Genomic DNA, 13,893 nt, shown 5'->3' on the forward strand with positions numbered 1-13,893 from the left:
AGTACGCAGAACAGGTAGCGGCCTCGGGCTTAGCCTCGGCAGGCTGCTCCAACGGCCCGGGAAGTCAGCCTAGGAGAAGAAAAAGAGCCTTGCCTTGCCTTCGCCCTGCCCCCTGCCCACAGCTGATTGGCCAGCTGGGACTCCGGAGAGCTCCCACTGCTGCTGCCGCCGCTAGCGCCCTTGACCAAGCCCATCCCCAGCCATAGCGCTGCTCTTTGGCAGGGAGGCGCCTGGGCAGCTTCAGCAGCAAGTGCTGGTCACCCACCTGGCACCCCCAGAATTTGGGGCCAGGGTGCCTTGCACCCCTTGCACCCCCAGGTAAAGACAGCCCTGGATGGAGGACAGAATTAGGCAGGCCTTTTATTGGTTTGTATCCCTCCTAATTAGCAAAATGCCCAACTAATAGCAACAGCAAATGAAATGGCAACACTGTGCCTGGACGGTATCGCTTTATGATGAAAGTTGGAGCTGCATGCTTATATGTTTTATTATGAAACCTTTTCCCTCCTCGTCCTTTTTAAATCATGAGTCCGGGGACAGGGACTATGTTTATGCTTGTCCTCAATGTGCTGCTTTCAGTCTAGATTCATTCTAGATCCTGTTGTCTACAAGGGTGTGTGTCGTTACTTGATACACATTTGAAAACCCTTCTCTTGATTAGGTTATTCTTCCCTGCATGTGCCTCAGGTGAGAGAGGAGCCAACTTGAATAAAATATTAGGGGGACCCAAGTAAGCTCTGCCCTGCATATTCAATTGCATGACGTGATGCACAGACACTATTTGAATGGCAATGCCATCAACTTTGGGAGTCCCAAACATTTTATTTGGGGGGCCTGAGGACCCCTTGGCCCCTATGAGTTGGCTCCTATGTCAAGTGAACTAAGAAGGAAGTGGTGGTGGCTACTTTGTTGTACACCTACCCACAATGTAATTGGGCAGTTGTGGATATGCTCCCCATTGCTAGGACTATTTTCAAAGGGGCACCATTATTGGCAATGAACTTTTATTTTCAGAATGAAACCAGTTTCTTTCCAGGGGCAAGAAAATATGCCATAGAACTAGACTGTTGGTGTGTGGGCTATTTATAAAAAAACAAATCTGGAGTCTTCACTGATGCTGAAATAAAATGTCATGTGTTTGCATCCAGAGACTGACATTATTTTATATTTTTTGCAGGTTTGTATGTGTGTGTGCATGCATGAGTAAGAGGTTTTCGTCTTACCCCTTTCCCTCCCCTACATAAAATTCTTTATATTTTGACATTTGGTTTATTGGCTGTTAAAGCACAGTTCTGTGGAAATTCCCACTACAGTCTTCTCCATGTACTTAAGACGGCACAGTTGTTAGTAGGTTTTTTTTCAGATTCTTTTTGCCATGTATGTGCAGCACGAAGGAAGTTTCACACAGTCGGTTCACTGCCTTGCAATTGTTTCTATGCAGAACAATTCATACTGGCATCCATGTGCCTGCCCCACTGTGATAAATATAGTGGTCCAAATAATGCTTAAGTTCAGCCACCCCATTACGGCCCCTATAAATGACTGGTTTATTTGAGCATTCAACCTGATTTGCTTGTACACAGTTTGTGCAGAGGTTAGATTATAGCCAGTTCTTTATTGAGCATTGCACAACCAAAATTAGCTGAAGGCAAGACCATGGGAACAGGCAGCAATGCAAACGAAAAGACAATAATCCCAGTAATAAATACAGAAAGATTTTAATCAGTACAACAAGGAAAAACAACACAGGCTTGCTGTCATGGGGATCAATGAAGTAGGTCATATTAATGCAGAAGGATGCAGGATGAGGGAATACGTTGTCCAAAATCATCATTGTTTGGGGTCTTGCTTTGGATAATCACCCCAGTCTAAACAGTTGTGGCATGAGATCTTCACTCCCTTACACAGCAGGGCCTATAGACTGGCATCATTACCCACAGTGGTCAAATGGGACAGACTAGGACTTTACTTGCTCCCCAGGTGAGTAAGCATTCTGTGGCAGATGCCTTGCAGCACTCGGGGAACAAACCATCACTTGCAATTAAGAATAGATGAATCTTATCCATTTCAGTTTCTCATTCACCCCCACCTCCCAAATCTTCAGTTCAGTTCTCCATATTTCCACAGTAAGTTTGTATTATTGTTTTTTTAACATGAAAACCCACCAGCATTTTAGTGAGGATTTATCCTAATACGCCCATTTGTGTATACACATTTTATATGAAGCACCTTCCCCCTTTATTATGCCTATTTGCATTTTATTTTCACCGATATATGCATTTCTATGCACATTATGCCCTAATATATGCATTTATGTACCCTGGAGAACTGGACTGCAAAATTCAGAGAAACGTGGCTTTTGAAGGTTGGTTGTGTTTCTATTCAGAGAAAGTGCATATTAGATAGGTTTGGCTTTTAATGTGAATTGAATCTAATCGATACCCCAACCCTACCATTGCAATAAGAAGTTAGTGAGCAGGTTAGGGGAGGAAGAGGTGGTACAGAATGCACCTCCAACTCCTTCTCTGTGTCAAGCATACAATTGGCCTGCCAGAGGAAAGAACACACATTTCCTTTACAGCCAGAATAGAAATGCTGTGGGTTGCTGAAAGAGGGAGCTCCCTCTCTTTCTTCTCTGCCAGCCTCTAGAAGGGTAAAGAATACAGCTCTGCAGGCTAATAAATTTTGTGGGCTTATTTTCAAGGCAGTCTTAAAACATTAGGTTGTATCCAACTAAGGTCTATTCAGAGTAGGTCTATGGAAATGAATGAACCTAACATGTCTAGTAACTTCAATGGAGCTAACCTGATTAGAACTAGTACTGGATACACCCCATTGTTATTTTATGAAGGAGTGTCTGCTTGCATCCAAGCATTGCTAAACATTGCAGAGGCCATTCATCCCGATGTCACTATCTTAATGGTATTAATAATTTACATGCATATAATTTTATTAATTTTAAAAACTGCTGGTTTTATTCTGATAAATGTTATGCCTACTCCATTTTAAAGTTTGCTTTTTCTGATGAATATTTTACATTGTTTTTATGAAAACAGCCTATGGTTTTTTTGTGGATTAAGCAGCAAATAAATATATAAAATAAATACATAAAAATAGGCATCTTGCAACTTGCTGTTCTTCCTCCAGTGCTTTTTTCTGAAGTCTGCTAACTGGAAGGGGTTTGCCTTTGTGGGAGCTTCACACAACAGCCAACTCAGGCTGTTGTGTTTTGACTTCAGGAACAAAGTTTATTCATGATGGAATCTGATTTTAAGCTAATCCAAGGCCCAGTTTAATTCACCTGCTGCCAAAGCAGGAGTGGGGAACCAGTGGCCTTCCAGTTGTTATTGGACTCCAACTCCCACCATCCTTCAACGTTGGCCATGCTGGCTGGTGCTGATGGGAGTTGTAGTTCAGCACCATCTGGAGGGCAATGTGTTTTGGTGGAGGGCATCTGGAGGGCAATGAGTTTAGGCTTTGAGCTTTGGAAGAACAGACACTTCCACAACTTCCACACCCAGTTTAACGAAGGTGCAAGCTCTTTCCTTGAGCTGTCTCTCTTTTCCTCATCTGCTATGCCATGAACAAAGCCAACAGCTGTATCAGAACTGGTTTCTGTTCTCCATCATGGGGCTGTTGTGGTGATATGAAGGATTCTATCTGCAAGGCAAAGCAAATTCTTCTGCATAACCAAAATGGCATGGCATGATTCAAGGTTAACTGGTGCATTGAAGTGCAGCTGTAAGCAAGGAGCCCACATTCTGGACAGACTGGGTTTGAAGGCAGTCTCTGGGAGGCATTTGGGGAGACGGGTACACATGCGCAGAGAAGATCAGTCGGATCCTGGCCTTCAGTTGGTAACACAGTACTTCCAGAAACAAGCTGGCAAAGAAAAGTGAAAGGGGGGGCAGGAAGGAAGAAGTCACCACAATTAATGGCAAGAAACACTGCTCTTATTTTGGGATGCACTAATTTGTCTATGAACCGCAAATTGACCTAAAGAAGTGGGTATGTGTGGCTAAGCCTGTGGTTAAAATTAAACAGCACAGGCCAAATACATAGCACCAGCAAAAGGTAAAGGTAAAGGACCCCTGACAGTTAAGTCCAGTTGCAAATGACTCTGGGGTTGCGGCACTCAACTCACTCTATAGGCCGAGGGAGCTGCCGTTTGTCCACAGACAGCTTCCGGGTCATGTGGCCAGCATGACTAAGCTGCTTCTGGCAAAACTAGAGCAGCAAACGGAAACACTGCTTATCTTCCCACCAGAGTGGTACCTATTTATCTACTTGCACTTTGACGTGCTTTCGAACTATTAGGTTGGCAGGAGCTGGGACCGAGAAACGGGCACTCACCCCGTCAGGGGGATTCGAAACACTGACCTTCAAATCGGCAAGCCCTAGGCTCAGTGGTTTAGACCACAGCGCCACCCACATCCCAGCACCAGCAAAACACTTCACTAACTGCTCACTTCATGTGACCGTATTCATACAAAAATGTGTGCTGAGTTGTGGGGTTGGGGATGGTTGGTATCACGGCCTCAGTATGGGGAGAGGCTTTAACCTTTTGTTAGGGATGGGCAGAGCTGTCAGTTTCAGTTTATCTCAGTTTCTCATTTTTCTAGACTCCGCATTTCCATAACAGTAGGGTTTTTTTAAAAAAGAAACTCCTCATGTAAATTTATCAGTACAGTGGTACCCCAGGTTACATACGCTTCAGGTTGCATACGCTTCAGGATACAGACTCTGCTAAACCAGAAATGGTACCTCGGGTTAAGAACTTTGCTTCAGGATGAGAACAGAAATCGTGCTCCGGCAGCACAGTGGCAGCAGGAGGCCCCATTAGCTAAAATGATGCTTCAGGTTAAGAACGGACCTCCGGAATGAATTAACTACTTAACCCGAGGTACCACTGTATTTTAGTGCGAATTTCTTTTAATATACACATTTTTGCATGCAGTTTTTGCCTTTCACACTTTCTGCAATGTGGTCTTCCATAATGTAATTGTATTATTATCCATTATTTTCACCAATCTACTCATCTGATGCACATTTTATCCTAACGTATGCATTTTTGTATACATTACCTGGCTGGGGAACTGCACTACAATATTCATATAGGTATGAATGTCTTCCCTGTCCCTAGCCTTTGCCCCAGTCCAGATCCCTCCCACTCCTCAATCTGCTATTTGTTTTTTGTTTTATTTTTAAAATCACTATTGTGTAAATAACATTCATCTTGTTTTCCCCTATGCATTTAGTCAGGGGTGGGCCATGTGGTGTTCTTTAGATGTTTCTGGGTTCTTGTATTGTTTCAGAAAGAGCAAACTAGGGTAACCAATACAAATGCATGCATGCAGAAACAGAAAAAGTAAAATGAAGCTACCATAGGGAGGAAAACTTGAAAGCAATTTATTACTTTTACTGTATTTTGTATATACTTATATCAATATTTTTTTCATTATTTTTTTTTAATTTTAATAAATTTGTTCTTATTGTTGTTATCAGTGCTTTTTTCTTAAAAAATGTTTAGGGGTACTCTCATTTTCCTACTCATATTGAAATACTGCCCCTCAATGAGGCCACACTTAGATTCACAAAATGTTTGGGGGTATGCGTACCCCTGCATCCCCCCAGAAAAAAGGACTGATTATTATTATTAAAAGAGCAAATTAGGTAGATTCACCTTTAAATGAAAACTGAATTGAAATTCTTCTCCAACCCTATTTGAGAATTCTATGAGGCCTCTGCCCAGGGACCTTACACCTGTACATGACCCAGAATTCTACTACCTGCATATTTTAGAAAGCAGTTCAAGTTCTCCTTTCAACCACATTACTGAGATCCAGGGGCATCTCACCTCTTTTGCTCGGCTTCTGAGGAGACTGGTCTGCTTTGACAAAGGCCTGGCTGCGGAACTTGTCTGCTGCTGCCAGCTTCCACAGAATGGCTTTGATATCCTCTACCTGAAAATTGAAGATGGAGAAATCAGTCCACTGGTAGTCTATGTCAGGTGTGCGTGTATTCATTCATAAGACTGTTCTGTCTCTGTGCCACATAATATTGCAATTCTCCCCTCAAATCTGCCTGGGAAGTTCATATTGACATATGTGTTTTTAAACCCATTTTCTCTCAAAATACACATTTCTACGTTTCATCCTCTGACATGCATTTTTATACTACCAATCAGATGTCAGGGATATAGAAAGGCGTGTCAGAAAAGGGAGGAACAGACACACATAAGAACTGTAGAAAAAAACAATCTGATTCTCTGGGTTAGGGATGGGCAAATCTGTCAATTTTGATTTCTTGATATTACTTGTTACGCCAATTATAATTTCAGTTCCCCACATTTTCACATTAGTTTTTGATTTTTTTTAAGTCCTCATGAAAATTAATCAACACGTTACTGACAAGTTCTGTTAATATACACATTTTTTATATGCGATTTTGCAAAGCCTCCCCCCCAATAGAATGCGGTTTTGTATGTTATTTTCACAATATATGCATTTTAATGCGCATTTTATCCTGGTATCTGCATTTCTGTACACATTATTTGACTGGGGAAATGCATTGCAAAATTCAGAGGTGTGCATATTGCAAAGGATGGCTGTGTTTTGGTTCCCATGTCGTTTTGGAAACTGAACTCGCTGAATGCACTGATGAATGCCATCCACATGCGGATACTCTATTAAAAACATGAAGGTTTGGGAGTTCCAGAGAAAAGAGCTAGGGTGGATGAATACAGGCATTGGAGGCTGAAAAGGTAAATGGGTGATAGTAGAGGCAACATCTAGCAGCATAGAAGCTGCTTTATACTAAGTTATACCACTGGTCCATCTAGTCCATCTGACGGGCAGTGCATCTCCAAGGTTTCAGGACATGAGCTTTTCCCAGTCCCATGTGGAGGTGCTGGGGATTTAACCTAGGACCTTTTGCATGCAAAGCATCACATTTGCTGAGGGTAGAGATGTTATACGTATACAAGAGTGTCCTACATTAATCTGTGAAAAGTTGGGAGGGCATGTCTTTGACACTCACCAGGTTATCGGCACTGTCATCTTGCAGTGACTCCTTGCCTCCTGCAATGACAAAATACATCAGGAAATGGCCCCACAAACAGTCAGAAAGAAACTGAGCTTTTGCCACGCAGTTATTTTTCGAGCAGAAAAAAAGGAAGAAAGGGGAGGCAGGCAATGCCAGTTGGTCATTTGAAAAGCAAAATGAAGAACATGTCAAGCACACACTATTGTTGGAAGCAACTTTTTAAGGAGGAACTAATCTCAGTCCAAAACTGAGAACTGTAATGAGCATCATTTGCTGAGAAGGACAAATGAACACATTCTGGACATCACAAACAATGAAGGGGCAGGACCTATCTGGTCTGACAGTTAATGCCCCAGGTAACCAAGATAAGCATTGGAATCTATAATTCTATGATTCTATGATGCACCCATTCTTTCTGAACAAATCCTAACTGGATATGCATTCTGTGAGTTATTTATGGCTGCAGCTCCTATGCTAGTCGGCAAACAGCGGAAGGAATGGAATGTGACCTTATACCATCCAGATAAACACTGCAAAGAACTGAACAATGGAAGACAGTAATTAACTCTCCCAGGTTTGGAACAACAATGTATATGAAGGACTACACATGTGAAATGGGTTACTTATTTATAAAATGTAACGTTGGTGCTTTTTGTAAGGTGAAAAAAGCAGCCAGCTGGAATAATGGTTTAACTTCAAGTGAAGGGTGTCAGCAGGACTCCAAATAAGAAACCATGAGGCAATGTGAGGAAACGATGATGGTCATGCGTTTGGAACAGGAGCCGGAAACTTGATTTTAAGAAACTGTATTAAATTAAATTAATGTGGTTTGATTTGTAATAATTTGGAAAATTAATAAAAATAATTTGGAGATAGCAAAAAAAAAAAAAAAAAAGAATTAAGGGAGCATCCTACTAGCCTAATTCCAGTATTTATTGATATTGATATGATGCGGAGCTGATGGGGAGGAGTAGTACAGTAAAAGAGGATATTTTAAGGTTTTTTTTAGACCAGTTGATTATTTAGCATTCATGCAGATACATTTGTGCAGAGGTTATACAACGATGCCAGCAAGCGGATGTGATCCTGCACTTTCCATTACCATTTTCTGTCATTTTTCTTATTGGACTCCCTGTGGTTAGAAAAGTGCTGGAATGATTGCACTAGAAAAGTGTGGGACGATAACCACATTTTGCGTGAATGAACAGCCCATCAGGAAGTGCCCTCAAATCATGTACCCACACTAACCGTTCCATTGTCTGCTTTTCTGGACCTGATTAATTCCTTCTTCCAGGGCAGAGTGAGCTGCATTCAGATTCCGGGATGGACGAAGTCCAAAAGAAGCTGCATCATCAGGTATGAATCCAACAGCGTTATCCACCAAGTTAAAATCCGTAGGTACAAAATCTGGACAGAACATTTAAAAAAATGTGTGCTTGTAACTTTTCCACTATGGGAAGCAGGACAGATGCGTCAGAAGTTCCTTAATCTGGTGCTCTCCAGAAGGACTACAACTCCCATCATCCCTGTGCAACCAGTGCAACCACTGGACTTTTGGACTACAACTCCCATTGACCATGTTAAGAAGGACTGAAGAGAGTTAGAGCCTGATAACTTATGGAAGGCACCAGATTAGGGAAGGCCAAGATGGGCCTTGGTCTGATATAGCAATGCTCTGCTTATATTGACATGCATTTGTAGCCTAGCATGAAACCATCACAACAGCACCGACCAACTTCCACCCCAAATCATAATCAAGATTGTTTCTTACCTTGCATGGCCTCAATGTCTGGGTAAACAGGATAGGCCGCTACGCAGCAGATAGATGAAAGTGCTACCATGACATACACCAGAATCTGGAACTGCATCTTCATTGTCCCCCTTTGCAGCTTGGCCAAACTGTGAGGATCTCGCAGCGGCCTGCATGCTTGGACCCTCCTTTATATCCTCTCCACCCATCTATCTCTGCAGGATCAATATGTTATCATTTTGCAAGAGATTCTCATCATCCCAGTCATCCATCTATCGCAGTGACAGTTTGTCATCCTAATGCACCACCATCCTTTTACGCTTCCATTCTATCGTCGCTTGAACAGGTAGCCCTTAACAAATGTTTGGAATAGATCAGACAGTTCATTACTGTTTGGTTTGGCTGGGAGAACCTGGGGTAGAAATGAAACGTCGTGACGTCAATGACTCTCTGAAGTTAACAATGAGTTTGGCCTGGGCTGAATGGAATGGACAGAAAAATAGATGGTACCTTTTTTTCTTTTTTGTATATGCAAAATGCAAACCAGCATTTCCGCTTCACAGGATGTTACTGTGTAAAGATTACCCACTTCCCCTGCCTTATGAAAAGCCCTGCAGAGGTGGACGCTTCTTGGTAGCAAATGCCACCTCCTTGATGATGCATTTCCTTTGCTTCCTGCCAAAGTTTTGCTGGAGTCAAGAGTCCATCCAAGCTGAAAAGCACAGTCTCATAAGCGCAAGGATGGGAAACCCTTTTCAGCCTGAGGGCTGCACTTCCTTCTGGGCAACTTTCTGGGAGCCACGTGCCAGAGGCAAAAGGAGGCGGAGCAACTTTAGAACATTACCTTTGTATAGTATAGCCTTACATGGCTCAAGATTGCAACACCTTAAGCATTGCCTCTCCCCATACGAACCAACCCAGACCCTGTGCTTGTCATCTGAGGCCCTTCTCTATGTCCTCCATCCCACAGAGATTCAGAGGGTGGCAACAAGAGAATGGGCCTTTTCTGTGGTGGCTCCCCAATTGTGGAATGCTCTCCACAGAGAAGCTTACCTGGCACCTTCATTACATGTCTTTAGGCACCAGGCAAAAACATTCCTCTTTACCCAGGCCTATGACTATTAATTATTATTATTATTATTATTATTATTATTATTATTATTATTAATCTGACTGGGCAGCTCCCAAACAAAAATAGTCAAAATGCAATACAGCATCCCACACTAAAATCTTCCTTGAACAGGGCTGCCTTCAGATGTCTTCTAAAAATGACATAGCTGTTTACAGTGCTTTTTTTCTGGGGGGGACTCAGGGGTACACATACCCCTAAACATTTTGTGAATCTTTGTAGTTTACTGTATTTATTTTTCCTGATTTGAATATAAAATGGTGATTTTCTTGAGTCAAAATGAGAGTACCCCTAAGCATTTTTTAAAGAAAAAAAGCACTGGCTGTTTATCTTTTTGACATGGGAGGGTGTTCCACTGGGCAGGCACCACTACTGAAAAGGCCCTCTCTCTGGTTCCCTGTAACTTCACCTCTCGCAATGAGGGAACCACCAGAAGACCCTCTGAGCTGGACAATATGGGTGGAGCGCCTCCTTCAGGTATACAGGGTTGGAGGCGTTTAGGGCCTGTAAAAGGGGGGAGGACGGAGGACTGTTATTGTGATGACTATTTTTTTTATTAGGCTGTCTGTCAGTATGCTTTTTGCTATTATATGTTTTTATCATTGACATTCCATAATGTATCTTAATTATGTATCTTTTGGTATATAAATTGAATTATATATATATATAATTATATACCCATCGTTCAGACACTGAGGTCCAGTGTCGCGGGCCTTCTGACAGTTCCCTCCCTGCAAGAAGTGAGGTTACAGGGAACCAGGCAAAGGGCCTTTTCGGTAGTGGCGCCCACCCTGTGGAATGCCCTCCCATCAGATGTCAAGGAAATAAACAGCTATCTGACTTTTAGAAGACATTCTGAAGGCAGTCCTGTTTTGGGAAGTTTTTAACGTTCAAAGTTTTATTCTGTTTTTAGTCTTCGGTTGGGAGCCGCCCAGAGTGGCTGGGGAAACCCAGCCAGATGGGTGGGGTATAAATAATAAAATTATTATGATTATGATTTGAGTAGCTTCTGCACACACTTACATACTTACTATCCTCCTGTCAGGCAAGCAAAACTCAGTATCATAGGAATATGTAAAGCTGCATTATACAAGGTCAGATCATTAGCCTACTGCATTCAATATTGTCAACCCTGGCTGGCAGTGGCTCTCCAGGCCTCATGGCCTGAGGTGTCCCACCCCCATTAAAAGAGTCCAAGAAATCGCTGCAAGGGAAGGCTACTAGAAGAGTCCCATTGCTATTCTTCTATTGGCAAGTTTCAGCTGCCCATTGCTCCAAGGTTTTAAAGGAGACACCAACCCTCCTGGAACAAATCAAGTTCTAGTTTCAAATAGTGTCCAGCCAGATCTCTAGGAAGCCCTCAACAGGAGAGACATGAAATCTGCAGCCGCTCTCAACTGTTTTGTCTCCAGCATTGCTATTCACAGGTGCACTATACCTAGCAGTTGTTGCGAGACCTACCCTCCCCAACTACCTGTAGCTTCTTCTATTAACCCTCAAATCAAAGTTCCTCCTTGCAAACTGGATCTTTCCCATTCTTGCCAGCAGAACCACCACCTGCGCCTATTTCTGAGCTTTCCCCCCTTTTTTTTGGTTCTGTTGTGACTTTAATGAGTGATAATTGGCAAGGTGATCTTTTCCTTGTGCTGGATTAAGAAGTGAAGCCAGTATTGCCAGTAGGAGAGGCAAGAGCAGCCAGCCAAGGAAAGGATAAAAGTTCCACTACTTTTCTAAACCACATGCCTGTGAGTGCCTCCAGAATATACGCGCATAAGAAGGACCTACTGGATCAGGTCAGCGGCAAATCCAGTCCAGCATCCTATTCTCACAGTGGCCAAACCAATTGCCAGCAGGACCAGAGCACAAGAGCACTCACCCCTCTTGTGGTTTCTAGCAATTAGTATTCAGAAGTATTTCCACCTTTGTTATGGACTGAGTTGAATAGGATCCAAACTGCAGCAGTCTGATTGGTCCTAGAACAATAGGATCCAAAAGGCAGCAGTCTGATTGGTCCTAGAACAATAGGATCCAAAAGGCAGCAGTCTGATTGGTCCTAGAACAATAGGATCCAAAAGGCAGCAGTCTGATTGGTCCTAGAACAATAGGATCCAAAAGGCAGCAGTCTGATTGGTCCTAGAACAATAGGATTCAGAATGCAGCAGTCTGATTGGTCCTAGAACAATGCAGCAGTATGATTGGTTGGCAGGAACCACCCAATCATGCTCCAGATAGAAGTGAATCCACAACTTGATTGGCTTACAGTAGAATTCCGGAATTAGCCAATCATGTGCAGCCCATTGTGTAAATAATGTATATAAAGCAGATACTTTGAGGGGACTTTCATTCATTCATTCCTCCTCACCACTATGAGCTGAATAAAGAGCATGAAATCACTTTGCGACTCTGAGTATATTTCAGCCTTGATGGCTAGTAGCCTTCGATAGCCCTCGCCTCCATGAATTTGTCTAATCTTCTTTTAAGGCCTTGTAGATTGCTGGCCATCACTGCCTCCAGTTTGGGTGAGTTCCACAGTTGAGCTGCTTGAAGGATAACTTTTTTTTATCTACCCTGAACGATGGTGTTTTGCAAGAGGGATTCAAGTGCATACCAGGACTTTAGATTGTGTCACTGAAAGTGGATGTAAGGCTTCTTGCTCCCCAGCGCAAGAAATCCAGTGTTTTGAAGAATTTTTATTTATTTATTTATTTTGCAGCCAGGAAAGTAACAGGCCAGTGCATTTAGGTGTGAGGGATGAATGAATGACTGATAGAAAGATATGCAAAAGATATACCCATAGAAAGATATACCCTGCAAGCATATCAGAATGGATGCTGATTGTCATGCAACCACCCCGCAAACAAATCAGAGCAAATGTTCAACGGACTTCAGATCTAATCTCCGCACAAGTTTTATGCAAGCAAATCAGGATGGATGTGCAATAAACTAGTGATTGCTATGCTAGGAACAAACACCAAAGCTCCAACAGCATTCTTGCTTGTGGCTGCCTCTGCCACTTTCTGCTGTTGTGTTCCTTGCTGGCTCCACAACTGAGCCATTATCATATGGCTCTTCCGGCTGCTGGAAACTGGACAAACAGTCCACATGCATCTTTCCAGAGGAGTCACATCAGCTGCTACAAAACTCGTTTTTCACCCCTAACCTTGACAGGTTCATTTTCCCTTCCGCAGCACATCCCGTGAGAGGGATGAGAGAAGACAGATGAGTCAGAACAGTCATCCATCTTGGCCTGGAGTGCCCGTCATTGCTTTAGGCAGCTTGTCCTAACTACATCTATTCCTGTCCTGTATTCAATTTGCTTCTATATACTGGCTGTCTGTTGCCATCAGATGAAAAATTATTGACGTGATCCTACCACTCTGGCTGGCTCAAGGCAATAGAAGGGCATCAAATGAGCCCCAAAAGGTTCATAAGCGTAGCTTCTATTTATGATGATTTATATAGGACTCCCACTTCCAGGCACACTTTTATTATTATGATGCGTTTATGATTATTTGTGCTCTTGATGGTACTGGGGTGGTTATACGTGATTCTGCTTTCAATACTGTTTGTACCTGCAGAAACTTTGAGGTGGATATACTGCTTTCTTCAGCCCATGTCCTGTAGCTTCCTGCGGAAACCCTGTAACTTTTTACACCGCAGATGTTCAAATTTATTTCTTGTCCTGCTTTCCTTGCGCTTTAGAATAACTTGTGACTGGTCCAATATAAATCCACCAGCAATGCACTATTCTTGCATCAATGACATGTTGCAGAAAATTACACCTGCAAATACACACGCACACACACCAATTTGGACCACAGAAATTCAGTTAGGCTTTTCATGCGAACCTACCTAATCCACACTTTCTGAAATGATATGTAAACCCAAACACAACCAACCTTCTAAATTTGTACTTCTCTAATTTGTACAATGTAGTTCTGCAACCAAATAATGTGTAGATTGGGGTAAG

The 13,893-nt window shown here is 42.6% G+C and overlaps 1 protein-coding gene across 2 annotated transcripts; it reads right to left on the bottom strand.

Annotated features, from left to right (window-relative positions):
• Positions 1-1,702: 1,702 nt before the first annotated feature.
• LOC310754327 (uncharacterized protein) lies at positions 1,703-11,742 on the bottom strand. Of its 2 annotated transcripts, XM_083596176.1 has the most exons (6): positions 11,223-11,742; positions 8,816-9,009; positions 8,293-8,451; positions 7,039-7,079; positions 5,858-5,963; positions 3,472-3,882 (listed from the first exon to the last, which is right to left on the bottom strand). In XM_083596176.1, the coding sequence occupies exons 2-6, from the start codon at positions 8,916-8,918 to the stop codon at positions 3,851-3,853; spliced, it is 441 nt and encodes a 146-aa protein (XP_083452302.1). In that variant the 5' UTR covers positions 8,919-9,009; positions 11,223-11,742; the 3' UTR covers positions 3,472-3,850. The 2 variants fall into 2 exon arrangements, with proteins under 2 accessions (XP_083452301.1, XP_083452302.1); XM_083596175.1 differs by lacking the exon at positions 11,223-11,742 and having other exon boundaries at positions 1,703-3,882; positions 8,816-9,886.
• Between the last annotated feature and the right edge of the window lie 2,151 nt (positions 11,743-13,893).

This window comes from Podarcis filfolensis, assembly GCF_964270895.1.
Source record: "Podarcis filfolensis genome assembly, chromosome: Z".
NCBI lineage: Eukaryota > Metazoa > Chordata > Lepidosauria > Squamata > Lacertidae > Podarcis > Podarcis filfolensis.

Excerpts from the sequence above, each read along its gene's own strand:
- LOC310754327 (XM_083596175.1), bottom strand. The coding sequence starts at position 8,918 with ATGAAGATGCAGTTCCAGATTCTGGTGTATGTCATGGTAGCACTTTCA. Across the intron at positions 8,452-8,815 it reads AGACATTGAGGCCATGCAAG|ATTTTGTACCTACGGATTTT; the intron begins GTAAGAAACAAT and ends TGTTCTGTCCAG. Across the intron at positions 3,883-5,857 it reads TCAGAAGCCGAGCAAAAGAG|CTTGTTTCTGGAAGTACTGT; the intron begins GTGAGATGCCCC and ends TTTCTTTGCCAG.